Genomic DNA, 26,828 nt, shown 5'->3' with positions numbered 1-26,828 from the left:
AGCAAAGAAGACCAGAGAAGATCATGAGGATTCTAAGCTTTATCTTGTTTTTATTTGATTAACCTAGAAAATCCCCACTTAACCAGAGTTCACTGTTTTTTTTTTACTGATATTTCCCAGCAGCAGACCTCCTAAAGTTCCCACCTGAATGGGTTAACACACAGTCCTGTGACACAGAAACATCCCTCCAGAGTGAGATGTCTGTCCTTGTGGGGGTTGCTTCTGTGGAGCGCAGACCAGACAAAGAGACACCGCTCCCGTGTGGCCACGCCTTAACCTCTTCCAAACAACTGCACGTCCACTCATTAACACATTCATTATTGCACCAAATATATGTCACATAAGGAGGCTTATCTTCGCTCTATTGTCGTGTGGTGTGTTTTACCTCAAAACCATTAAAACACAATCCTTCATTGCTGTCAAGGACGAGGGAACCCAAACTGTTGGGGGTAGGGGAGAAAGTGTCAGTGTGGTTATATAAATGTATATTTCGCTTGTTTTATTCCCAGGTCCTGGGGGGAGGGTCTTTAATTTATTCCTGCTGAGCTGTAATGTGTCTCAGCTTGCTGATATGGATAGCCACGACAACAACAGAGCAGTTGAAGCCTCCCTTTGATTGGCTGATGGCTCCCAAAAGACAAATACAGATCAATCTGACCAGGCATCATGTTACAGATGTAAAAACCTTAATGTGTTGGTCATTTTATGGTCTGACGATTCCCTCTAGTCCACTTGGCATTGATAATGATGGTTACCCGTCAGATTGTTTATGCAACTCTAAATTTTCTAAACTTTAAAGCTTTAGAGGTAGAGGAAAGCAATTACCAAATGTTTAAAGGTGCGTAGGAGTTTTACATGAAAGCAAAAATTGCCTGTACGTTCTTGCAAAAAAACACTACCAACATAGTGGATGCTCCCCATCACTCATTGCCTAGCAACAAGGATGTGGAGCGTTGCCAGAGGCGATGCTGGCGAAGGAGACAGAAAAGGCTCCCGGTGTGTTAGAGCCGAATCCCCTGGGTTTCATTAGCACAACCTCTGCTCACCTAACCAGCACACACACACCAAAAACAAGTGTGTGACACGGAGCGGGTAGTTCCCATGTGCCCTTATCTTAAAGTCGGATGAACAGAACAATCAGGTGTCCTCATCCCTGCTGACAGTGGACACCAAAAGGCGGTGAAGCCGTACAGACGCACAGGGAACGTGGAGGGGCTGAGGACAGCCGGTTCATCACCGCCACGCCCAACAGAACCAAATGAGCCATCCTGAATACCCATGAGACCCTAATGACATCATCCATCGCTGTTCTACTCGTAGCTTCAAGAATTATTCATCTTTACACACATGCTCACATCAGTAACATGCCCCACTTTTTATTCCAATGTGGCGCTAAAGGACTGTGAGCAAACAGTCAAACCTGAATGAAGCTCCCAGCTACAAACAAAGCCTCACTTAGCTGTTAAACTGTGCCACTAGGTGGAATTTACACGTCACAGAAAAGAAACTAAGCAAAAGCATAGACGGTTGACACTGGCTATTAGGGTCGTGCATCTCTGCTCCGTGGCAGCTACAATATGTATCTCAGTGCCAATTATCCCATTTATTAAAGCAAAACACTGATACAACATGATCCAGCCTTTAATTTGATGCAAAGCTAATCATAATGAATTTTGATTCAACACACTGAGGTTCACTACAATACAACAAAACAAACAAATGACCCTACGTCAGTTATTGCCACCACGGTTTGGCGGTTGGATGTTGGAGGATTTGGACAGACACAGAAAGCTCAAAAATAAAAACTAGATTATTAGATAACAGAAACAAAAACGCTGACGCGGCAGCAAAGACTAAAGAACAAAAACTTACTAATGATGGTGATACCGGGAACACGAGGAGAAAGACACAAGGAAATCAGACAATGCATGATAGTAACAATGAAGCAGTGGGTATGAAAGAAGATGACCAGGTGTTAAAGGCAGAGGGTGATTTGTCAGTGGACACAGGTGACTGGATACAAACTGGGAACAGGTGCAGATGGGCGTGGCAGGCAAACAAGTACAGACCTTACTCTGTAATTATCTGGTACATACCTGGTAACTACACTGTAACTACTAGGGGCGTACCTTCTAAGTACACTGTGAGTACCAGGTACATACCTCTAAGTACACTGTAAAAACTGGTTACTTTCACTGTAAGTACCAGACATGTACACTGTAAATACCAAGTACATACCTGGTAAGTACACTTTAAGTACTAGGTACGTAACTTGTAAGTACAAGGTATGTACCATTAAAGTAGACTGTAAGTAGCAGGTCTGTAACCTGTAATTACCCTGTAAGTACACTGTAAGTACCACATATTTACACTGTGAGTACATTGTAAATACCAGCTACATGCCTGGTAAGTACACTGTAAGTACCAGATAAACATTTTGCTGTATTAGGTATTGGTACCTTCTTTCTCTGTTTACATATAAAATAATCCATCCACGTTCTAACACAGACACTAAAATACTCATACTGTGCCACTAGGTGGCAGTAGCGCCAACATTAACAGCACATTAAAATAAAAGACAAAGATCATTTTTAACTTGGATTAAAATTCTCCCCAAACTATTCTTTGTTTCTGATATCATTTTTATTTGCCTCTCAGTTATTAATCATTTCAGCACCAGATCAAAGCTTCAGGAGGAAGTACGACAAATGTAGAAATAAATACACATCCATTAACCTTCTTCATTGTTGTTTTGGTTTCAACAGACTGAAGTGATAGGAAGCATGCGCAAAATAGGCTGCTAGCTCATCACTTTTCCAAAGGTCAGTATTTAAGTTTCACAAGAATTCACCAAATTCAGAAATGTTAAAAATCTCAGGTTTTCTCACTGAACACTCAGTTTGAGTGTGAACGAGAGATGCAAACACAGCAGAAAATATATCTGCTTACAAAAATATTCTTTAAAATGTAAATAAGCCTAAACACAAGTTTAACAAAAATATTTTTAATCAATTTTATATATTACTTGAAATTAAAGAAAATAATGCAAATTATCAGCTAAATTTTCTTTTGTTTACACCATCATTTTGTACAAGTTTACTTCTCATCCCCTTTCTTATTGGAATAATGTCAAGTTTACGATCAAAGGAATGAGTTAGGGTTAAATTTTGTTCTCAGCAAATGAAAAACAAGGCATTAAATTTGAAATCTTTCAACTAAGATCGATAAGAGACCTGTGTTTCCTGTGTATTTGTTGCACCCACACCTAAATTTGGTATTTTTGTCTTCGGTACAAACATTTCTGCAAAGTTTTTGGTACTTCAATTATATTTAAACTGTTTATAACCACATTTCTTACTTGGAAATTTACATGAAATGCCAGCAGGTTGGAGAAATGACACTAAAGTCCATGTATGTGTCGTACTGAGAGGTCAACTGTCAAAAAGGTCACCAAATCACAAACTTTGAAGTGTTTTTATACACTTTTAAAACCTTGTAGAGCCCAGTCACAGCAGAGTTTACTGAAAATGGAGCTCTCACACCCAGATCAGAACATCTTCATCCACTCTGTGATAAATGTGGTGCTGACCTGCAGGCTTACCTGTCCTGTTCCTCCTACCACCATGACTGTGCTCATGGGTGCTGCCAAGAGGCCCCGACACCCCCGGGAAAAATATATCCAGTGTTTATCTGAGTGTCCGAGCCAAGATGGGAGTGTGGCCGCCGTTACTGATGTGTGTGTGTGTGAGAGACAGAGAGATAGGGGAACAGAGAGGGGGGTAGGAAGGACAGTTTTGCCGACCGTGTGTGTGGATTAGTGTGTAATTTGCTGGTGGTATTAACACACTGCTGTTGACACACACACACATGCGCACACGGATACGTGCACTCTGAGGGTTGCGTAGATTCTTAAAGGGGATTATCAGGACAAAAATAGAGGAGTCTTTTCTACTGACCTAGAATCCAAATGTTGAGAAACAATGAAAGGTGGAGCGGACGTACCAATCCAGGTAAACATACAGGTCACCTCTCTGAGCCATGGAGGCAAAGTTCAAATAAAGGCCTCACGCTCCTTAAAGGAATGCATGTCGCCTGCCACCTTTCAAATCATCTTATGTTAAATTGTTTTGGTCCAATTTTGAAAATAACATTATGTGCAATCTTACAGTAGCTGTCACGCTCAGGGTACAGTAAATGTTCTGAATGACTCTCAGCTGCTACAAGACCAAATTCTAGCTCAGTATCTGTAAAACTGGCCGTGTTTCATAATATCTGTGTTTTCTAAAGTCACTCACCGGAAGCAACCATCTTCAAAAGTAAATCAGTTGTAGATATTTATCCTATGATTACTTTCTGAGAGGTTCATTAGAATCTGTGTTAAAAACTGACTTTCCATGATCAGTTACCTCTCAGAGTGTAAAGCTTCGTTCACACTGCAGGCAAAAGTGGCCCAAATCCAACTTTTTTGCCCATATGAGACTCATATGTTATTTTTTTATGACTGTCTGAATGTGACAGGTCCAGGTTACTTTCATGTGTGGTACTAAATCTGATACATATCCAGTGTTTTTCAAAGCGACCTCAGTCTGAACTGTCATGTCGCGTTCCATCCAACTATTCGTCACTGAAATGGGGTGTACGGATCGATCCAAATGTTGACATTATTGATACCAACGACATGAAGTTTAACACTCAGAGCTCTGCACGTCTTCAGCTACAGAAGAGAACTCCAGTTGTTATTTTTGTAACTTGCAGAAACCTGCAGTGTGAACACAGTGTTAGTTGTAGATGAGTAAGCTATCGCACCAAATTTTAGCTCAAATTCCTAATATTTCAATCCAGAATGGAGACTGTACTAACATGTACTACTTTTGACATCGACTTGAACTTGGTCTTATGCTGTCTACTCAGAAAAACCTTTTTTACTGCTGTCAAATCCTAAGCAGCATCTGAAATATTTTCCTACATTGTTGGTTTCAACACACAAAATATAACTTTGTCGTTCAATTTAGAATTACTGAGGCACAAACAGAGCCAGTGATGGTTTTGATCTCGTAAAGTTTTCACAGGAGCTTCCAAAGTCCGCCTCGTGTTTGGAGCCACAGCTGGTAACTCAGAATGGAGACTAATTCCCCTCCATATCTCAGGAACAGATTAGTGTTCTCATGACTTGTTCATCAAAAAACCGCCTATCCTGCACCAGAGGATTTATAGGGTTTATCAGGCGTGTTGCATCATCCTTCGTATGTTAGGGTTACACTGAAGCACCGGGACCAATAAAAGCTGATCTTTTTCAATCACAACCAGTTCTTATGATTTATTAAATCAACCCAAAAACTCATCAGTGTCCAGCGGGCACAATGATCATTACAGACAGTAATCAAGAAAAATTGATCTGTATGTTTTAGGACTTAACAAATGGAGTTAAAATATATGACTTGTCCTGAGGGTGCAGCAAGAAGGTCGGTTCAATTAAAAAAAAAAGCCCAGTCTGTGCTGAGCACCAACATACAGAGTGTTTCACAGCTTTAATATAATGTCACTTTTTTTTTCTGTTTAGCTTGAAGACAAGGTTGAATTTAAAACATTTAAATCTGTTCCTGTTGTTTCACTGTTCAGCCACTCAGAGCCTCTGGTAAGGCTGAACCCCAACAGTCAGCTTGAACGACTAGACTGGAGGGAAAACAAGTTTTAAAGTGAAATAAGCCAGAGCTGAAAGGGTGCCTTTGGTGGCGCGTGATACACTCATTTTTTGTGTGTATGCTTGTGAGTCTGTGTGTTTGTCATATCAACAAAATATCTTGTGAACCACTTGACAGATTTTGTTGAAATTCTCAATAAGGGATCTTTGGATGTACGTCTACAACTGATGAACGTTTGGAATCAAAACTGTTCAGGGTGGCTACCACAGCTAAGCAACCCTACAGAACACTGAAATGGTTATCTCAGTCAGTTTCACAGTTTTTCAGCTAACATTTAGAGGTAGTAGCTGAGACTCATCCCTGACAACTACTCTGAGCACTAAGTAACATCTGATATTAAAGCGTTGTCACTAACTGCTGGAGTCGACTCTGTTTGTGGATTATTTCATGAACCGCTGAATGGTTTTATTGACATTTTTAGAAGGTAATTTTAGCTGAATGTCTTTCATACTGACTGAGTTAGAGCCATTGTTATGTGGGCTAATGTCGATTAGCTGTGGCAGCCATCTTGATTTGAAGTGATCAGTTGTAGATGTAGATCCAGTGATTACTTTCTGAATGTTTCAGTGGTTCATGACATAACAGTCAGCGGTAAATACTAAAGTTTGAAGCAGAGATCTTGTTCAATGAGAAGCACTTGGAGTTTGTGCTGTGAATGACTCTCAGCTGCTACCACACCACATTTTAGGCCAATATCTGTCAATGGGCATTATAGCCATTTCTGTTTTTTTTTAAGGTCTGTTGGTTGTGGCTGCCATCTTGAAAATTAATCCGTTATAGATGTACATTCAATCCTTTCTGCAAGCTTTATTCAAATTCATGCAGTGGTTCAAGAGATATGTTGTTAACAAATAGACACATGCACACACAGAGACACACACACACACAGGCATTGGCAAAAACATTATTGTCCTTTTGCCTTCAGACGGTAATAAAACCATAAACCTAAGCTGATAAGAGATTTCACTGAGCTGTGTTTTTAAAAAAAATCTTTGATTTCTGTTCTTTTGTCATCTGTATAAATGTTTACCATACATTAAATTTACTGATAACCAGAAGTAAATGTTTATTTCTAAGAGAAAAACAAACAAACTGATTGTCCCTGTGAGAGGGTTATAGGGTTCATGCAGTGACGAGGTCCTGTCAGCAGGGGTCGCCAAAGCTGAAGCCTCATCTTTTTTTCTTTTCAAAATCCTCAAAGAATGCTTTTACGCTAACCAGAAGACTTTTGCCACAATAAAAATAAAACGTTGTCTCTGTAGATGTAATAAAAATGTTTCACTACATTGTTCATATCTGCACTAGCTGTAGTTCACAAACCCTCAGAGGGAAGTTGACCCTTGGCCCCTACAGCATGTGGCGACGCACAGAAACACCTCCAGTTTCTCACACAGTATGATCAACATGCATGTCCAACACATCCACGGTGAACACAAAGATGCTGCTCAGGTACAGACACACACACTGCAGCCTCCACGGGGTATTGAATTATGGATGAAGGTTGAAGGGGAAGGTGGGGGCAAAGGATGGTGATTATTCACTGCAGCCTGAGGACACATAAAGCTGGGGGTAGTGGGTGCTGAGGAGGATGCAGAGGCTGTTTCTCTGCAGGAGAACGAATTTAAATACACAACAATGAACACTCAGATTAACTTCTCCTCTGTCAAACCCTCCGCACATCCCGTGCTGTGTGCTGCATGAATGCAGGACAACCGACTGATTCCGTTCGTCGGGCTGATATCACCTCTGTGATGCTGGAGAGAAGCAGAGTGAGCGTAATCTGGGTTTGATAGAGGTCAAAGGTGACCTGATGAAGAATAGGAAGTGGGAGGGAAAAAAAAACTGACAACCAATGAGATTGGTTTAAAATCCAATCCCCACTGGCTATCACCTGCCAACTGTTTGTAAGTTACTGCCTCTGAGATGAAGGAGGCTTTAACAAAAAAAAGGGCTGCAGGATCTTTACTGCACAAGGTTGGGATTAAGTGTGAGTTATGTTTTAGTGTTGTCATCAGCAGTCTTCAAATGGTCACTTCTGATATTGCTGCAAGTCATAAAATAAATTCTCCACCGTGCCGTTACAGATTCTGTGGTATGAGATTTAAAAAAAAAGAATCATGATTCACATCAAAGTATTACAGGTTTCATGTTTGCTAATGTCCCAACTCCCTGCTAGACTTGTGCCTCTCTGGTCTCTGGTGGTTGATATAATATGTAGCTTGACTCGCTACCAATGAGTTGAGAAATTGAAAATAAATGAGAAAAAAATATACAAGACACAATACAATTCAGACATTATTCTTGATGTAGTTCAGCCTATAATCACGATACGATTTAGCATTTATTCATGATACAATTCAGCCTTTAGTCACAATGCAAACCAGCCTGTAATCAAAAGTTAGAGCAGTTTAATGGGAGTGTTGATTCAACACAAAGAAATAAGGTGTGATACAACATGAACAAGCAACTGATAATTTTATGTAACTTAATAAGACTAATTACCTATTATAACAGGTCTTGCTTTAAGATGACAATACACCTCCATAAAATCAGATTCACAATTAGGAAAAACACAAAAATACACAAAAAGCCCAAGCAGAACATTTAAAAAGACAATTGCTGTGGAGCAAATATGTACACAAACAACAAGTCGATGATGAAAGAAGCCAGTCCCTTTACCAAACCAATAGATACATAAACTATTAACCTTTGATCAAAATCAAAAGATCAATAAATGTGTTTAGCCCAAAACACAATTTGCCAGATTATCTTCCTTCTGTATGTTGAAGATCATTTTCTTTAAGTAGAGTTAAGCCACAAATATAGCACAATATGTAGTTCTTTTTTTACAAGAACTCTATTTCTATTTTTCTTTTTTTTTTCAGATTTAAAAATGGAAAAAAAAAAATGGATCAAAAACTCCAGATGTCCCTTAATATAATTTGGATGTTAACGTGGAGCAGAACCGTGCCTCTGACTGACGGTCGAACTCTGGTCAGTCAGACCGTCTGTAACGGCAGACTGCACCTCCTGAGAGCTGATACCCTCTGACTGCTTTATTGTATTTAATTAAATTGCAATAAGATGTCCTCATTTAAACACTGATACTAATGTGAAATCAACTAATGACTCCAAGACACAAACAACAGCACTGCCTTGTCTCTCTCCCCCGTCTGTCACTTCTGAGAAGCAGTGAATGGAAGAATGTGAGATGCAGTGGAAGGTCTTGCGTAACAAGGCGATCTTTCTGTGCCGATGAATAGACTGGCCTTTTTGCCTTTTGCTCTTGTCTCTCAGTCAGCTGTCATGTTTCCAGTAGTCCTTTCAGATCTTAGATGGGTCTTGTCATTCGAGAATGGGCCTTGGTTCATTCTCCCAGGCACATCATTTGAACTGAACCCATCTAATGAATTGAAGCCAGTGATTCCCACAGCAGCAACATGAAGAGCCACACAAACGCACAAGATATTTTTGAAAGATGCCGTCGGATGTTTTGGAACTTTGATACTTTAGACTTCGCAACTATCAGATTGAGGTCCAGATTAAAACATTTCTTACTGATTGTATCAGAGTAGCTGACCACACTCTGTTCCCAATCTCTGATATTGACTTACTGTTTAGGAATTTACATCAGCCGCACCACCATATGGCTACTGTAAAAGGGTATGATGTAAAGTGTCAACAAGTCGCAGGAAGGAAGTGTCTTAAAATACAAAATGAGAGCAGTTCAACAGATGCTTGCATCATTTGAAATTTGGGTGTTTCTCATGTTGATAGCGATAGAGCTACATCCAATACCACCAAGTTAATTAGGTTACGTTCATACTGCAGGCTAAAGTGGCCCAAATCAAATTTCATTTTATGACAGTCTGAAATCTGACCCAGGTCACGTTCATATAAGCGACCTCAGTGTGAAGGCTCATGTCAAAAGGGTTATGTGGATTGATCCAAATATTGATATTTTGTTACCAACGTCATGCAGTTCGAAGTGTGGAACTCCGCACACCTTCAGCTACAGAAAAAGGTCCATACTTTTTTTTTTTGTTTTGTTTTCTTTTGTTTTGTTTACTTTTTAGATTTGCCATGTCTTCGATGACCGAGAATCTACACCAACATATGATACCAATGTTGTTGTTGGATCGAATCAATGCTAGCGTGATGGGACTGATGCTTGAGTGGGTTTTCTTTTTTCAGTACCTGCTCCCATTCCTGAAGGGAAATTCTGCACTGGAGTAGACGGGAAGTGGCAAGACTCCGATACGCTGCCACCACGATAATAAACCAACACAACCTCGATACGGACGTTTTTGGAATGCTCAAAAACGTTTTGAACCAGTAACGTTCTTCCACACATAATAGGCAGTCCACTTTGTTTTAGATACACCCCTCAAGACTTCGCCAAGAGCCTGCAAAGACCATCCATTTTCTAGCTGATTTTTTTTTTAACACAGTAAGGTCATCAACTAGTGTGAAGGAGACATAGGTAAATACTAAGACTTTTTTTTGTCGATGTTGCTCTGGACTTTTGTACAGTCAATAGCATGTCAGAATACATAAAACTCAACTCAACCAGCAATGTAGTTGGTGCACACTTACTAAATTAAAAACATGAATTACCATGGTAATTAAATCACAAATCTTTTAAATCTGACTGTGGTCCAAACAAATCTTATTTTCTGCACTGACAATAGGAAGGCTTGAATCAACACTGATGGGACAGTTGGTAAAGATAATAAAAAAATAAAATAAAATAAAAACAATAGAAAACAAACAAAGGACATGCTCGCTTTATATTCTTTAAAAGTGTTTGTTAAAAAAGTCTAAAAAAATGACACAAAAGCAGGCATTTCACAAGGAAAACTCACCACCGGTTAAAGTACTGCTTCATTATGATACAGAGCGAGTGAAACCACTCAGGCATCTTTAATCCATGAGAAGAATATTCAAATTTTATGATAAAGCAGAGCATTAGGAAGGCTGTGCCTCCATGTGTGTTTGAGTGTGACTTGCCTAGATGTATGGAAAGGGTAACAATCATTTTGAGATGCATCTGTATGGACGCCTCTGTGCGTGCAGCGTGTGGCGGAGCTGTGCCAATGGGATTAGTGGGAAACAAAAAGTGATCCTGGGTGTTGAGGCACAATGAGCGAGCCCCGCTACAGAGTTGAACTAACTGGATTAGCCCTAACCACGGCAGCCTAGGCTGTCATTAGGGCTTCATGGCTTCACGCTTCCAAACACACAGATGGACTCGGAGGGGAGGAGGGAGGAGAAAAAGACGAACGAGGGATGCTGGAAGAGCTCAACGACTGAGATGACTAGTTGGAGATGTGGGAGAGAGCCTGGGGGATTAACAGAAAGATTAAAATAAAGAAAGACTAGGGCAAAGAGGGAAAGTAAACATGGTGCTGTCACAAATGCTAGGCCTCTTATGGGCCACGGTTTTAGAACAACCTTAAGTGCTTATAGCATATTTTACAGCTGATCCTGGAATCAGAACATCCTCTTCAGATGGCTGTTGGGGTCGGACACATCAACAATGAAGACAAAAAAACCTTGCTATTATTAGTAAGGACATGTGATTTTTGCAATGTAGACAATGTGAAACAAATCACGTAACTGAACATATAATAATGAATTAACAGCAAAACACAGAAGGTTGCAGAATTTGGTAAAATGTGGATTTGATTTAACGAGTCTTAACAATTAAGGCGTTCTTCACACTTTATAATGTCGTTCACATTGTGACATGAGAGAGAGGACAGGTGACACAAATCAGAAGTCGAGAGGTCTGCGGCAGATATCCAGAAATGACACCATTTAACACTGAAGACAAAACTAAGAGCAAAACATAAAAACAGTTCAATCGGAGAAGAGCAAATAAATGTTAGCCTCATTCCAGCTAAACTCGTCCACATGAAAACACGTCAGCAGAGGCAAGATGTGGGTTTATCAGAGACTCTGTAGCTGCATGTAGCTGACTCATCCTATATGAGTCAAGTAGGACCCAGTAACAGTACAAGATTTTTATCCTATAATTAATGTAACAAAATGTGACATTTCTTTACTTGTGAGAGACGTGAAGAGCTTTATTTCGCAAAAGGACTGGGAGGTTTTTTATTACCACCTGCCACTAACAGGCACAAGGCGGGTAATCATGTTTTTGCCTCTGTGTGTGCAGCCAAGTGAGATATTAGCTTCTTGTAGTCAACCAAATTCAACACACAGCCACAGCCAATTAGCATTAGCCAAGACAAAAACAGCAATAACTCAATTTTCACTGACATTTACCTAAAATATGGTGACAGAGACAACCCCAACACTTGCTGTGAGCGCTAACTGCTCGGATGTGGACTTCACAGGGCCATACAGTCACTGTAGCAACAATAAAGGTTCGACAATACAAACAGATTTAATGAGACACAAAGGTACAAATAAATAGTAATAATACTCCAGCTGTCTAACCTCTTTTTTCATTCTTTCTTTTTATGAGGGAGTCGTGATGGACAGGGCGAGTTAGTAACCTTAAACTGTACAAGCCTGAATTCTGACTTGTTTAGAGGAAGGGCGTTCTCTTTTCTAGAACACGTATTTTAGAAATTTTAACTTCTAGATTCCATGTGTGCGGTGCTGAGAGGTTATGCTAATGCTGTTCGTGTAAAGGAAATGTTGAAAAGCTGTTAAACTGCATCATGTTAAGCTTCTCGAATAACACTTAAAAATACGCTCCAGAACAAAATATGCCAAGTAAAACCAGCAGTTCACAGATTTCACACACTCTTATGCCAAACATTCACTTCCTCACGGAATAATTAAACTGATTCATGGCTAATGATGTCATGTTGCAGAAAGAGGAGGCTGACACCAAAACTACAGAGAGACCAGAACAGAGCTGCAGTTTGGAGTCCATTCATAAGGTACATTAAGAAATATTCAGTATAAAAAACAGGGAAAATAGAAGAAAGGAATTAGAAGCTGAGCATTCCTTCAAGGAATGCCTATTGCCGGCGTTTCAGACTGAAATCACGTAATGTTGAGAGTTGTAACTGTTCAATCAGACCTTTTTTCAAATTTAGCCATTTAGTAAATTTTAGCACCTCCAATAATTACTTTTTAAGTTTTTGAGTTGGAATCTGTCCAGTGGTTTATGAGATATTTTGCTTAGAAGACAATGACATGCACACAGAAGTGGACAAAAACATTACTGCCCTTTTGCCATCGGCGGCAGGCGACAGTAAGACTTTCAAAGGATCTGATCCTCCAATGGTACAAAGAAAGAGAAATCTTTAAAACTGCATCAGAGCTCAACAAAGTCAACAAAATCCTCAGTCTTTATAGAGGAAGTCAGGAGAATCAAGTGGTGGCAGAAGTGAGGGCACCGAACGGACGTCTTTTTCATGTGCGGTGGTCTGCAGTGTGCAGTGAGTCTGAAGTCAAATACTACTGTCAGCAAGAGAGGCCTGATCTGGCTTTAGTGATTACATAATGCTGATCTACTCCAGAGATTTCTCTTTATTCTCTCATACTGAAAATCTTCAGTCAGACATTTGGATTCATTAAAACACAGAGTCTGTATGTTGAAGATCTAAATTAGATATATTAGTAGTGTATTAGCAATGGATCACTTTTCATCTGTAAATTATACACTTTACATGTCAGTGACCATTTTATCAATGTATGCCCCGAATGAGCCGTAAACTCCAAAGGCACTGAGTAATTTGAGAAAAGTAGTAATCAAAGTTAGAGCTGACAGCAGAGCAGGTGTAGAATGAAATGTTTCTTTTAATCTAAACAAAAAATTCAGGATGTACTCTGCAATAGCCCAGACCTGCCTTCATTCAACCTGATTTCAGGCAATTCAAGTCACAGACAAATTAGTCTGTCCCTTTAAAGCTCATTGAAATAGTAGTTCATTTGTCATGAAAGGTGATTCATTTAAAAGCAATTGTTTAATGTATATCTATTAACCTTTGAATTATAATCATGTTTCTTACTAAGTGTTTGACCTTAATTAGTATCTCTGCTGCCTTCAAGCTTTCCATCAGTCATTCAGCTGATTTAAAGGGAACAAACGGCCATTGGGTGGTTTGGTATGGTTGTGTTCACCGCACTGAACATGGAGCAGAGGAAGTAAAGGCAGAGCTGTCTGAGGAGCTCAGAAAGAAGATTATAGATCTCCATGGTGAAAGGTAAACACTACAAGACCATCTCCAAGCAGCTTTATGTTCCTCTGATCTCAGCTGACAATATTACTAAAAAGTAGAAGGTTCCTGGGACTGTGGCCAACCTCCCAGCATGTGGACGCAAGAGGAAATGCGACCCCAAGTTGATCAGACAGATGGTATGGATGGTAGAAAAAGAACCAAGGAAACCCTCCAGAACCATTCAAGCTGAACTCCAAGGTCAAGATACGTTACTTTTGGATTGCATCATCCATCACATTTTAAATCATAATGATGATTCAAAGACCAGAAGGGCTCAGCTATTGACAAAAAAAAGCCAGACAGAACTTCACCGAAATGCATGTTGACAAGTCCCAATGTTTCTGGGACTGATGAGACAAAACTGGAGTCACTTCGGTTGGCTTTTTATTATTGTCGAAGGGTACCAACAGATTTATCTGTGTCTGTAAAATATAAAGGTGTGATTCTGTTATGTATCACATTGATGATGAATGAAAAATACCATTTTTACATTTTATCTACAAACCACACTGGAAAAGAGTTGCTGGATAATGTAAAAAAGACATATTCTGTTTGTATTCCTTGGAGTGCCTCAGATGATGTCACAGTCTTCAGATTTCATAGAATGGAGATGAGTTAAAACCAAACCTCTGATACGATCTGCTCCGAGTCTGCAGTATGAAGGGTATATTAGAATGACGTGAGCTGGAAGGATTGGGGGGATTATAAAACACCAAACGCACAGACACACCTGTCTTCAATTTGAAAGGTTACACAGCGTGCTTTTTAATCAAGCTGGATCAGGTCCATTTATAGCACAGCGCTCTTTGAAATCTTTCCACTGAATCAATACTCTAACACACACACACACACACATTTCCTTTATAATTACTTTGGATATTTTATTCCTCACAAATGTAACCACAAAAACCTCACAAAGACAGGATGCCTCAGATATTAAAACATGAGGTCACCATTAAAAATGTTAAGGAGTATCTAACCGAAGACAGATTCTTTTATTATAAACAAATCAGAACAAAGACTGGTCCCAGATTAAAACAGTTCCCCTGTTTTATCAGAGAGACACTGAAACAGCATATTTTACATTCATGATGTTCATTAATAACAAATACACTCAGAATCAAAACCAGAGGAATTTAGTTGAACAAATTACACCTGAGTTGAAGGAAAATGACAAGACTGCACAGCAAGTCAAAAGTATTCATGGGTTCTTCCATTGCCCATTCTCCAGATCTCTACCACATTGAATAAAATCTGGCTTAGAAGGGGTTTTTGTGTGTCATCTTGTATTGCTAGTTTTTGTCAGAAGAAACATGTGAATTGTGTTCAGCATCAAAATTAAACTCTTCAGTTATGAAATGTTTAAAAGAAATTACGAAGTTTTTATATGTTGTTTCTATAAACATCAAAGTGCTCTTGCTCAGATGATCAGCAATCCATTTAGAAAAGGAAAGTCTCTCTTTTAATTCCAGCAGATTTTTATTTCATTGGAATATTTATGAAGAATAAAAATATCTCATGAGCCCATTGGGTGGATTTTAATGAAACTTTCAGAAAGTAGTCATTGGATGTACATGCAGAACTAATTAACTTTTGAAGTCAATCTAATTCAATATAGCTGCTGCTGATAATCAACACTAGCCAACACAAAAATGGCTGTAACTCAGTCAATTTTACACACACTGAGCTAAAATGTGACGAGGTTGCTGAAAGTGGGTTCCAACGCTGTTTCTTGGAGATGATATAGTGTTGTCATCATCGATCTGGGGACTTCCAGCAGGCAACGGAGCGGTTTAAAAGCTGAGATAAAGACCATCACCTCTATGTCTGAGGCCAGCTTGATTTTGGGTGTGAGCCAGGGCCCTAAGTGGTGGAGTTCAAGTATCTCTCATGAACTGTAGAGTGTCTGCAGTGATGTGGACCTTGTGTCATCCTGTTGTGATAAAGAGAGAGCTGAACTGAAAGGCAAAGCTCTCAGTTACCAATCAATTCACATTCTAACCCCCAACTATGGCCATCAACTATAACTAATGGCAAAAGAAAGAGACTGTGAATTCAAGCAGCTGAAATGAGCTTACTCCACAGAGTGGCTAAACTAAGGGATAGGGTCGTACTTAAAGCTGCCCATTTGTGCCTGAATCAGCTGGAGCACATGTTAGTGCCGAGTCTGAAGAGGGCCTCAGATCAACTCTCGCATTAAAGGTGTGATGGTTGTTCTGTCTTTTGTTCGGTGACATATGAAAGGCAGAGCGCACACACCTATGTTTGGTGTTCCAGTATTATCGTCTGCACTTGAACACTCAGAGATCACAGCTCCTCGTTCCCTCCAACCTCACTGGCTTCAATTACACTCACTTTGCTTTGTTCTGACCCATCAGCGTTTAAGAGTTGATGGAGGGGAACAAAACACAGGGGAGCTATATTACATTCTGCTTGATTGCTGGCTTTGATTAATGTGTTGCTGCAGTTAAGTTTGAATGTTGTATTAAAGATCAGATTTCTTGCAGTTAGCCAGATTTCATTCACCCATACCCAGCACAATCACTTGAAGTTTGATTTTGTTAGGCAATGTTTTATGCCATGAGCAGCAATATTACATTCAATAGAACCTGTTCTGTCATTTTTTTACTTCAAATTTAAAAGCAAATCAGCTGCAAAAACTTTTGTAAAAAATTCAAAAATGTGTGCTACTGTGGAAAATATTGTAAAATCATTAAAAAGAGAGTGCAGTGAGAGAGGAAGTCGGATCTTTTTATTTTTCTCTTTTTAATACATCAGAAAACTTGTTTGTGCATCTGACGGAAGGAAGTAGGCCACAGGTGCCATGGAAACAAGCCAGCTGGAAAATAAACTCAAACAACCTGGCAAAAACAAGACAGAAGAAGGAGAAATGAGATGTGGAAACAAGGTATGTAATAGAAGTCGTCTGTCACTATATCCACATACTTTTCTTTGCTTGCCACCTTGTCTGGCATCATGTTGAGTACTTGATTCAGATTTCAGAAGTGCTGAACCTTGCTGACTTGGAACTTTTATCATTGCTCTAAACTGCCTAAACTGTCACAGAACCACCAAACATTTTGTCTCCACATTATCCCCCTCTACACATCTCCCACTGCTGCTAACTTTGTTTTGGTTGTTTGGGCATCAGAAATAGGTGCAAGACAATTTTACATTTCAAATGACACTTTACCAACTTTGCAGATGTTTTCTAAGTGAAACTATGGTGGCAAAAACCAGCAAGTGTCCCAGAAATGAGCCATAACAGAGGCTGGTGGTTAGTCCTGAGTCCTACCCCTAACCTCAAAAACCAGAGGCCACACATGGATTTCTGCCTCCACCCCACTCTGCCAACAGAGATATGACAGGCTGAACGCAATGGCAGCACCATGACTCGTATTCAGAGAGTTAAGCACGAAACATGGTTGTCCATGCATGGTTGACTGCAAAGCCCAAGTGACCTGATTTTTGCCACATTACCTGACCACTAGAATCCACCAGGTCTCTTAGCATTAGCATGTGTTAGATTTTTGTCACCATGCTGACTGTGCATTTTGCAGTATTTATCTATTCCAAAAAGGAGGTGCCAAGCAAACAACTGTCATGAAAAACTGCAAGTCAAACCAGAACAGAAGAAAAAAAAAACCAAATGGATGCTTATTACTCATGAACCACAAGGGTTTTGTACCACAAGAGTACACCAAACTTGCCAGCTGGCTCTTGAACAAAAGAAAAATTCAGTTTCAAGAAAACAGCATGGAACACAAAATTACCCAAAGGATCTTCTGCATTCTTAATACTAAAACCTCTTTCCAAAGCCAAAACCCAAACCTAAACATCTTGCTTCAAGTGAACCAAAGAAGCTCCATTGATCCAGATGTCAACCCACCCTGCCCCTGCCCCTCCTGAATTCCCTAGGCTTTACTAATGGATTGATCCTCCCATCAATAAATAATCCCTGCCTGTCCATTAATGAGACAGGAGATGCTTGCTTTGTGTTAGACTGAGCACTCTCACTCTGCAGAGCTCTCTTTTAAAGCTGTCACTACACATCAGTGCAGGGCTAACGCAGCAATGATGCAAAGTGACTGACAGTATTCAGTGGTTCATCAAAGGAAATGGTCACTTTAGCTGAATCAAACAATCAAAAGTCTCTGTTGAACCGTGCAGGGCTGCTGAGAGTATACATGAACAATGGGCAATTATATTTATTGTATAAAGCCATGTTCACACCAGGACATTACAAATCAGCCAGAACATGGATGGTCCTTGCTGGGTCTTGAAGAGGTTTTCAGGGGTGTATAAGGAACACAGCGGACTTCCCATTACGAGTGATAAAATGTAATAAAGCATGATACAGTGCCTATAAAAAGTATTCACCCACCCACCCTTTTTACCATTTTTTTAGCTATCATAAACAGTCAGTATAAATTGGCTTTTATGACAACAAAAACATTTTTTTTTTCAGTGATAAAGTGAAATCAAATTTCTACAATTACATAAAACATGTTATTTTCAAATGACTGTCCTAATTCAACTCAGAGAAAATATTATTAAAAGTACAAGTCAGGGGATACAGAAGGATTTCCAAGGCCTCAAACATCTCCAGGAGTTCTGTTGAATCCATCATCAGGAAATGGAAGGAATATGGGACATGTGTAAATCTACCAAGAGCAGACCGTCCTCACAAACTGAGAACAGTGAGAGAGACCACCAAAGACACCTGGGAGCTCTCTGAAGGAGTTAAAGCTTCAGGTCAGATGACTTGTCAACAATCTTTTTTGAGTTGAATCAGGACAGTCCATTTAAAAAGAGGGGTGTATATTTATTTAATCACCTCTTTTACATTATATTTTTTTAGTTTTTTATTTATTTGGCATTGCTTTGCAAAAATTTGACACTGAAGAAAGAGTCCTTTTTTGTCAAAAAGGCCAATTTATATTGACCGTGACCGATTTAAAATAGTAATAAAAGGGTAAAACAGCACTTTAGGCTGTGATAGAACGTGATACATTGTAGTAGAGCATTATATGTCATAATAGAGTGTGACAGGTTGTGATACGCCGTGATAGAACACAATAAAGCATAATAGGTCATAACAGAGAGTGATAAGTTGTGAAGGGTTTTGAGCATGCACAATACTATTATTGGTTGGCAGCATATTAAGGTCCAGGGATGTGTAGGGGAGGGTGGCGCCAGCATATCCATAACATGGGGCTTGCATGCATCATTGTGCCATGGTTGTAGAGAATTTGAAGCAGGACTGGACACATTGGCCTAATGCCAACACATAATAGCAGCATCATGTTAGGGTTTCTTTTATTTTCATCCTGACACTGACTTAGAACGTCATGCCAGGGTGGACCCTGTGGCATGGTGAGTTAATAGGCAGATGTGGTTGTATCATCATAGGAACGTGCTGGCAACATATAGACTGTGGTGGAGGAGCAGGAAAGCATCCTGGGGATGCAGAACATAGCAGAAACCAACTTATTTGGTGAGTGCTAAGAGCGCAGCAGCATCATAATTCCCTTCACACTGAAGGAGGTTTTGTGGAGAGAGGAGCAGGGTCATCATCAGGTGTGAAGGAGGTGTCAAGTGGTTTACATCTACAATTGTAAAAACCTATTTTAGATACCTGACTACAGAAGTAAATACCATCTATTTGACTTCTACTATAATTCATATGATTAAAATTTCTAACTTATGTGACATTTACCCCAAATGAAGAGCCGGTTTAGGCAGATTTTGCCTCTTTTCCTTCATTATGTAGCCAGTAAAGCAGCAGGAGTCTGAGCAGAAGGAGGGAAGTTAGTTTCCAGATCAGAAACATATCTACCACAAAAACTGTTGGAGACTCAGATTCATCACTTATTAAAGCCACTTTTTGATCTTCAGCTTCCACCTTTTCATAGCAGGTTTCCCCCCATTATAATAAAGTGCTGTTTGCCTTATTCTGCCTCAGCCAGAAAAGTTACATTCTTGAACAATTAAAGCTAATTAATGGTACAATAACAATCTCCTCCCAATGTGGACAAAGTAACTGTCATGTCACTTTCTGAATCATAAATCTGACGTGAGGATCAAGAAAATATGCTGTCAGAGCCTGAGATGTCGCCTCAGCTGTTCCCAACTCAAGGTTTTCTTTTTGGCGGCAAGGCTTTTCATCGCCATGGTGACATCAGGGTGTCATCCTCACAGACCATCTGTGTTACTGTTCGCTGTCCAAAAGAAGAGGCAGCCCCGGAAGGGTCAAGCCCACACAGACACACACACAATTGCATTCATCTCAAAAATAGCTTGGAAAGACAAAACTGAATGCTGAGTCTAGAAACAAAACAAAACAAAACAAAAAAAAAGATGCAGACAGACACACACACACAAGTACAGCAATGTTCCCAAAGAAACCCCTACAATAGCATAAACACATCAAATCATCTGCTCACAGAAGCTGAAAGCTGATGAGGAAGTCTGTTGGGTATATATATGAACACTCCCCCACCACACACACACACACACACACACTTAATGTCAATCCTTACTCCAGACTAAACTTAATCCTAATCCTAGCAGCTTCAGCCTCAGCAATCTAACCTGCAATCCTCAAAATCCGGATGAAATATACAAACACTATGAACTACAGATTTGAAATTTAATTTCTTTGTCTGCTGCGAAGAATTTCTCTGGAACAGACAGACACACTGAGGACTTCCTCTTTATTTGTTTGATTCATTCTAAGTCGAATAAGGCCAGACAGCAGAGAACTAACTACTATTCCCGATCCGTATAATTGATTTGACTTCCTCCTTTCTCCAAAGTTTTCATACGTGTTATCATCAAACAACCATCACTGACCAAAGAGATGTCTCAACAAGTCTTTATTGCCTCAAACAGAGGATTCACTACAATAAATAAAGGTCTAGCAATCCTTTAATGAGAAATGAAAATCATTTTATGTAGAGAAATTATACCATTTTAGCTGTTTCTGGCAAACCTTGAAAACAGTGTTATGCACAATCTTATTGGGTATTGTGAGAACTTGCAAGACATGTTAGTTCCTGGAATATGGGTTGTGATTGACTCTCAGCTTCCACCACATCAATCAATAGCTGACTACAAGCTCAATGGCCACATAACTTATAATGGGTGCCACTGATATTGTGTAGGACTTACTGTTTGATATAACAGTAATCAGAAAACACTAACAGTAATCAGAAAATAAACAAATTAATCATTACTCAATTGCAATCTGAAGGCTCCAACAGTCTTTGCAATTCATTGACGTCTTTACTGAACAGCTCACTGCCAGCATAGGCCTTGTCTACACAGAAACACAAGTTTTACAAAACATTTTTTGCTGTTGATGTTGTTTCTAAAATTAGTGTTATAAATGTGGGATCATTTCTAAAAAATGTCTTCATCCACATGAAAAGACCAAAAATGCTGCTGTAATAATGATGCCAGGCCTGTATGTGGTGCTGTAACAATGCTATAAAAGTACAGGATACAAGATGTGGAGCATGTGCAGAAAGCCTACCTTTCATCGTCCATGAGACACTCGGATCAGAACTCTCGAGAAGCTCCTCCCTCCTCCTGTCCTTGTACAAATTTTTGCTTCCCTTACCGCGACCAGACGTGTTTATTAATCAGACTGAGACAGTACACGCTGTTTGGCTTTTGCAAATATGACGGTGAACAATAATGAGCGAACAAAGGAAGGGAACGTGTCCCTACGCTGCCCGGACAAGGCGAACTTCCTCCAGGCCACCACAGCCATACAGAGCCGCCTGTGTCTCTGCGGTCTTTTTAAGTTTATAGGTTTTTAAGTTTTGCTGGAACAGTTGTAAAGACGACTTTATTTTCTAACATCCCCCAGCTGCTTCCCATTGGAGCAGTAGAAGCAAATTAACTCCATTAAAGCTCATAAACATGCCTACAACAACTTCTGACCAATCACACGATACTTAGCACAAACCCCTGTGTGAAAAAGTTCGGCCAAGGCCTTGTGTTGTGAAGGAGTGGACCAAGCTGCTACGCAAACAAAAATTACGCAATTTTTGTTACGCAACCACGCGACTGAGAGCCGACTTTATGACTCTTCGTGTTTGCATACTCATGGAGTGTGCAAACTCCTGTAGACATTATTGTTTTCAAAAGGTTGCGTTCTCGCTGTCCACACGAAAACACAAGGGTGGCTTCTTAAGACTTATTCATTCTCAAACTCATTTTCAAAAAACACCATTTCAGTTTTCGTGTGGAATCAAGGCTGTAACAATAAAAAAATAAAAATAAAAAAATAAAAAACCTTTTGAATATTTACAAAAGACCATTCAGGTCCTTAGTCTGTTCTTTTTCTTGAAGGACTCTATATAAAAATGAACACCTTAACAAACCTTTCTGAACATTTAGGTGCTCACCAGCTTGTCTGCATTTCAATCGTTTTCATTCACATGTCAGTTTTTCCGTACATTTCCTGCTAAACTTCAATACAGAGTCGGGAGTGTTTTGCCAGCCAGTGGGAAACTGAGACAGGGCAGCGTGTGTTTACGACACCATGCTGCAGTGGGTCTATATTGACCTGATGCTGCTCTGCCAACTTTGCACCTTGCTCTGTCCAAAGTGGGCTCTACAACTGTTTGAGAGCATCAGATCACGATGCTGAAAAAAAAATTAAATACTCCACATTTAAATGAGGCTAAGTTGCTGTACAGCTCATGGTTACTGTTTTGGTAACAACGTCTGAACTGTATTTTTGGCAAAGTTATGAGTGACTAAGCTAAATAATAATAGGACTGAGGCTGACACTGGAAGGACACGTCCTAATTTCCACAACACAGAAGTGCCCATGTTTAAGCTAAGAACAAGGTCAATAGTGAGTGAGTGAAGGAGTGGACAAGTCGAACACTGGCTGACGGTGCAGGTTTTGAAACAAAAGCAGCTGAGTCACAAAAACGATTAGGTCCTAAAGTCTCCTTTCTGCTGAAACGAAACACCAGTCGGACTTTTCCGAACTGTCATCACCCTGCAGGACAGAAAGTCAGTGCCTTGGTGCAAACGCCCGTTGGCTCAGGGAGGAGAGGAATTTAATTGAGGCAGCAGCAGATTAAAGTGCTTAAAGCTTTTCATGAAGCAAACACACACAAATAAAAACAACTCTCTCCTCGCTGACTACAGGAACTCAAAGAATGCTGCGCACAAAGACAAGCAGGAAGCCTCATTTTGTATTAATTACCCAGCACAAAGCTGCGCTCCCATAGGTCACCGTAGGGGTGTGTGTCTGCGGCTCCAGTGTGCCTGTCTAAGCATGGGGGGCAGGGAGCCTATCAATAATTAATCAATTGATCCCGAATGCCCCCCTGCTACCAAACGCATCGCCCCAGCGTCCACCAACAGTTCCCTCTGCAGATTCAGCCTTACCGACTCAATTACCTGCATTAGCCTTTTCTCTGCTTTTTTTCTGTCCAACAGATTCTGGGAACAACGATCCTGATCTGAGTCTTGTTGCTCTGCTTTGTCACAATGAAAAATTAAATACGTCTGAGGTCCAGCAGCCATATTTAAATATAAATATTTGAAATCATCTGCAGACTGAGATGTGATCCTATTAATACCAAATAAAAAATATCCTAGCATTCCTTGAAGGAATGCATATCGCCCACTGCCTTTCGTGGCAGAAATCATCTTATGTTGAGAAATGACGGAGTTGTCACTGTTTTGGTCAACCCTTGAAGAACATGTTATGCACAATCTCATGAGACACGGTGAGATGTCACGTCAGCTGCTAATACGCCAAATTTTAACTCAGTATCTAAAGTACTGACTGAGTTATAGCCTTTTTTTGTTTTCTTGGGCCAGCTTGTTGTGGTGGCCATCTTGAATTGTCTTGTCTCCAAAAGTTAAGTTTTTAAATGTATGCCGAAGTGATTACTTCCTGAAAGTTTTATTCAAATCCGTCTGGTGGTTCATGAGATATTTCTCTAACAGACAGACTGAGTTGACTCCAAATAGGAAATAGAAGGATCGAATCAAAGATCCTGCGCAGCCTGTTAGCACTCATGGGGGATCAGTGTCAGCTTCAGCCAACAAATCCCAGGTCAATATCTGTAAAATTGTAGCCATCTTTGTCCACCTTGACTCAGATTGTAACTGAACATCCAGTGACTTCATTAAATTCATCCAGTGGTTTATGAGATATTTTGGAAACAGACAGACAAATGAACACACACACAAACACACACAAGGACAAGAGCAAAAACATTACTGCCCATTTTTCGTCTTCTGGCAGCAGGTGATAATACTAACCTCACTTGTGGCAGCTTGAAGTAAACAAATGCCACAACAACAGGTTAGAAGTAACAAGCTTAAAGTGCAGCTCTCTCCTTTTAAGGCATCTTTATGGATCCATCCATCCACACAAACCTCCTCATGTAACAGCTTAATACTTCAGTATATCACTATTTATGCAAAGAAATATTTTTCTTTACCTCCCTTGAACCAGCAAACGTTAAACTGAAATGAAACACGTCCTCTGTCGTGCTGCGCGTGTTCGAGCTACGGGGGAAAACACATGATGTCATATGAAAGAAGACAAAGAGATGAGAAAAAAATTCCCTCTGACTCAAATATTGACACCAAACATGCCATTTATAATTGTGATACACTGAAAAAAAGTGTGTTTAAGACGCTGAATGCATTTTAAAATGTGTATTGGACTTAAATAAATCAAAATCTAAATGTCAGTAATGGCCACGTCCAACAATGACCCAGATCTTTCATCAGTGAGTGCCGCTTCCTAAATGTAGAGCCCAGACTCAACACGGTGAACATGCTGAGCCCAATGAACACTAAAAGTATACATATTTTACTTTTAACACAAATCATTCATGAGAAACAGCAGCGTAGGAAAATGAGGAACCATGAATGTTAGAAGTGGAAAAGAGAAAAACAGAAAGTGTCTCACGCTAAAGACGCCCTGCATGAAACTCCTCAGACAAACTCTTCCCTGAAAGGAGTATTATGACAGTCCTGCAACAGTTATGAAAGAAAAAATACCTTACCTGTCATAGATAGCTCTTTAAATGACCTCAGTTTGGAGAAACAGTTTAAATCTGACCCAACTGATGAGCTAATGGCTAGTCTGAAAGCAGCTAAGACCAAAGTGGATTAATGCTGTCCTAAAAAAAGCTGCAATCTTCAAAGTTTTATTGTCATTCATGTGAATAGTAGACCCTGTCATCACGGTCAGTTTTGCATTACGCAGTTATTCGCATACAGTTCTGTGGGTGTTTGCTAGCAGCTAGCTGTAGCACTTCCAGCCAGTCAGGGGCACCTTCTTCAGGAACATCATAATATTTTAACCAGAAATAACCGTCCATCCATTCATTTTCTTTACTCGCTGCAGAATATTATGACATTCCTGCAGTGTCCCCAGGCTGCACTGGAAGTGTTACAGCTGGCTGCTACTGCTGTTCACATGGAAAATCTGGACAGTGAAGCTGTTTTAAGACAGCAGCAATCCACTTTGGTCTTAGCTGCGTTCAGACTAGCCATTGGCTCATCAAGTCCGGTCAGATTTAAACTCTATTTCTCTAAATTGAAGGAGCTATCTACAAGTGGTTTTCATAACTTTTACATCAAATCACACTTCAAAAAGGCTAGAGTATCTATTATCCCTCCTCCTTTCTTTGAAAATATTTTTTACCAAGTCAACGTCAACCAAAGATATCACACTGGGAGAGTTGAGATGAAAACAAAGGACGAGACATATGCTGAAGGTAAATGAGTAAAGAAACCATCGTAGGTCAGCTTTTGAGCCTTTAGCGTAAAATCATGTTATTTCCAGTGAACACAATCTGACATGGCAGCAGGTAGAATTAAACCCTACAACACAACCAAGGACGCAGCCGTTAAACAAAAACATGTCAGGAGAAAGTATTTTTACGGTACTGGTTGCTTTGGTACATTTATGAAGATGCCTACATTCAGGGTGGGAAGTAGGATCTGTCAGTTTTCAAATGTCAAAAACTGGTTTTGTTAATGTGTGCTGCAACTTTAAAAGAATCAGCAGACCTGAAGGTCTCCACTGCCGATTTGGAAACTAAACAGAATGCAAAAAATAAAAAGAAAATCAACATTTCGCTTATGCTGTGAATAATTTTACACAAAAAAACTCATAATAGAAGGTCAGCACTTCTTTTGATGAAGCATTGTGTAATGATGTAATGTGACCTCAAATTGGTCACACAAAATGGCAAATTTAAACCAAGAACATGACATTATTTCCAGTGAAAATGAACAAAAAGAAAAAGATATGCAGGCATGAATAAAAGATTGTGTTTGTTGGTTTATTTGTATAACGTGCTCCAATGTTATTGTTGGAGCTCAAACAATGCATGGACATCTTAAATGTGTATTTGATGGGTTTTTATAAGATTTTATGTGTACTAAAAACAATAAACCTGGAATGGAGGTTTAAAAAGAGATATTATTCATTTAAATTATATATTACATTTCCAAATTTCAGTTCAAATTTGAAATTACCTGAATTTTTACTTCGTACTATTATTTGCATTATGCTTCCGTACTGAAATGTTTCATATTTTGTGTTTTTTCTTAATATAATTGCAGAGATTCTGGGTGTGTGCATGCCTGAGGTGTTCTCCTGCAGAAATAAGACAACAATCTGTCACAGATGTCATCGACACCTCCCGTCCCACCCCCGTAATGAGGCAGATCTGATTAAAAAAAGAAGGAGCCTCCTGATGTTTCTAAGCAGCAAAGTTAAGAGCAAGAGGCACACAAAGAGCGAAGAGCAGAGCAGGGACCCACCCTGTCAGAATGTGAGAGGAGCCTCCTCCTCCTACTACTCACTACACGGAGGTGTCCACAACAACAACAACAAGACGGAGGGGGGGGGGGGGGG

The 26,828-nt window shown here is 39.8% G+C and overlaps 1 protein-coding gene across 2 annotated transcripts in view; it reads right to left on the bottom strand.

The window, feature by feature from the left end:
* The window catches only part of ank2b (ankyrin 2b, neuronal), a 201,454-nt gene that overhangs the window by 121,828 nt on the left and 52,798 nt on the right, over positions 1–26,828 (bottom strand). The window contains exon 1 of one of the 2 annotated variants that reach the window (XM_017430293.3): positions 3,602–3,714. The exons of the other annotated variant lie outside the window; for it this stretch is intronic. Coding sequence (XP_017285782.1) covers positions 3,602–3,637 — 36 coding nt within the window. The 5' untranslated portion in view covers positions 3,638–3,714. Of the gene's footprint in view, positions 1–3,601; positions 3,715–26,828 lie in introns of those variants that run through there. 2 annotated transcript variants of the gene reach the window in all.

Source organism: Kryptolebias marmoratus, linkage group LG7 (genome assembly GCF_001649575.2).
Source record: "Kryptolebias marmoratus isolate JLee-2015 linkage group LG7, ASM164957v2, whole genome shotgun sequence".
Taxonomy (NCBI): domain Eukaryota; kingdom Metazoa; phylum Chordata; class Actinopteri; order Cyprinodontiformes; family Rivulidae; genus Kryptolebias; species Kryptolebias marmoratus.
The sequence above is the reverse complement of the archived record's forward strand: the minus strand, read 5'-3'. Positions and strand labels throughout refer to the sequence as shown.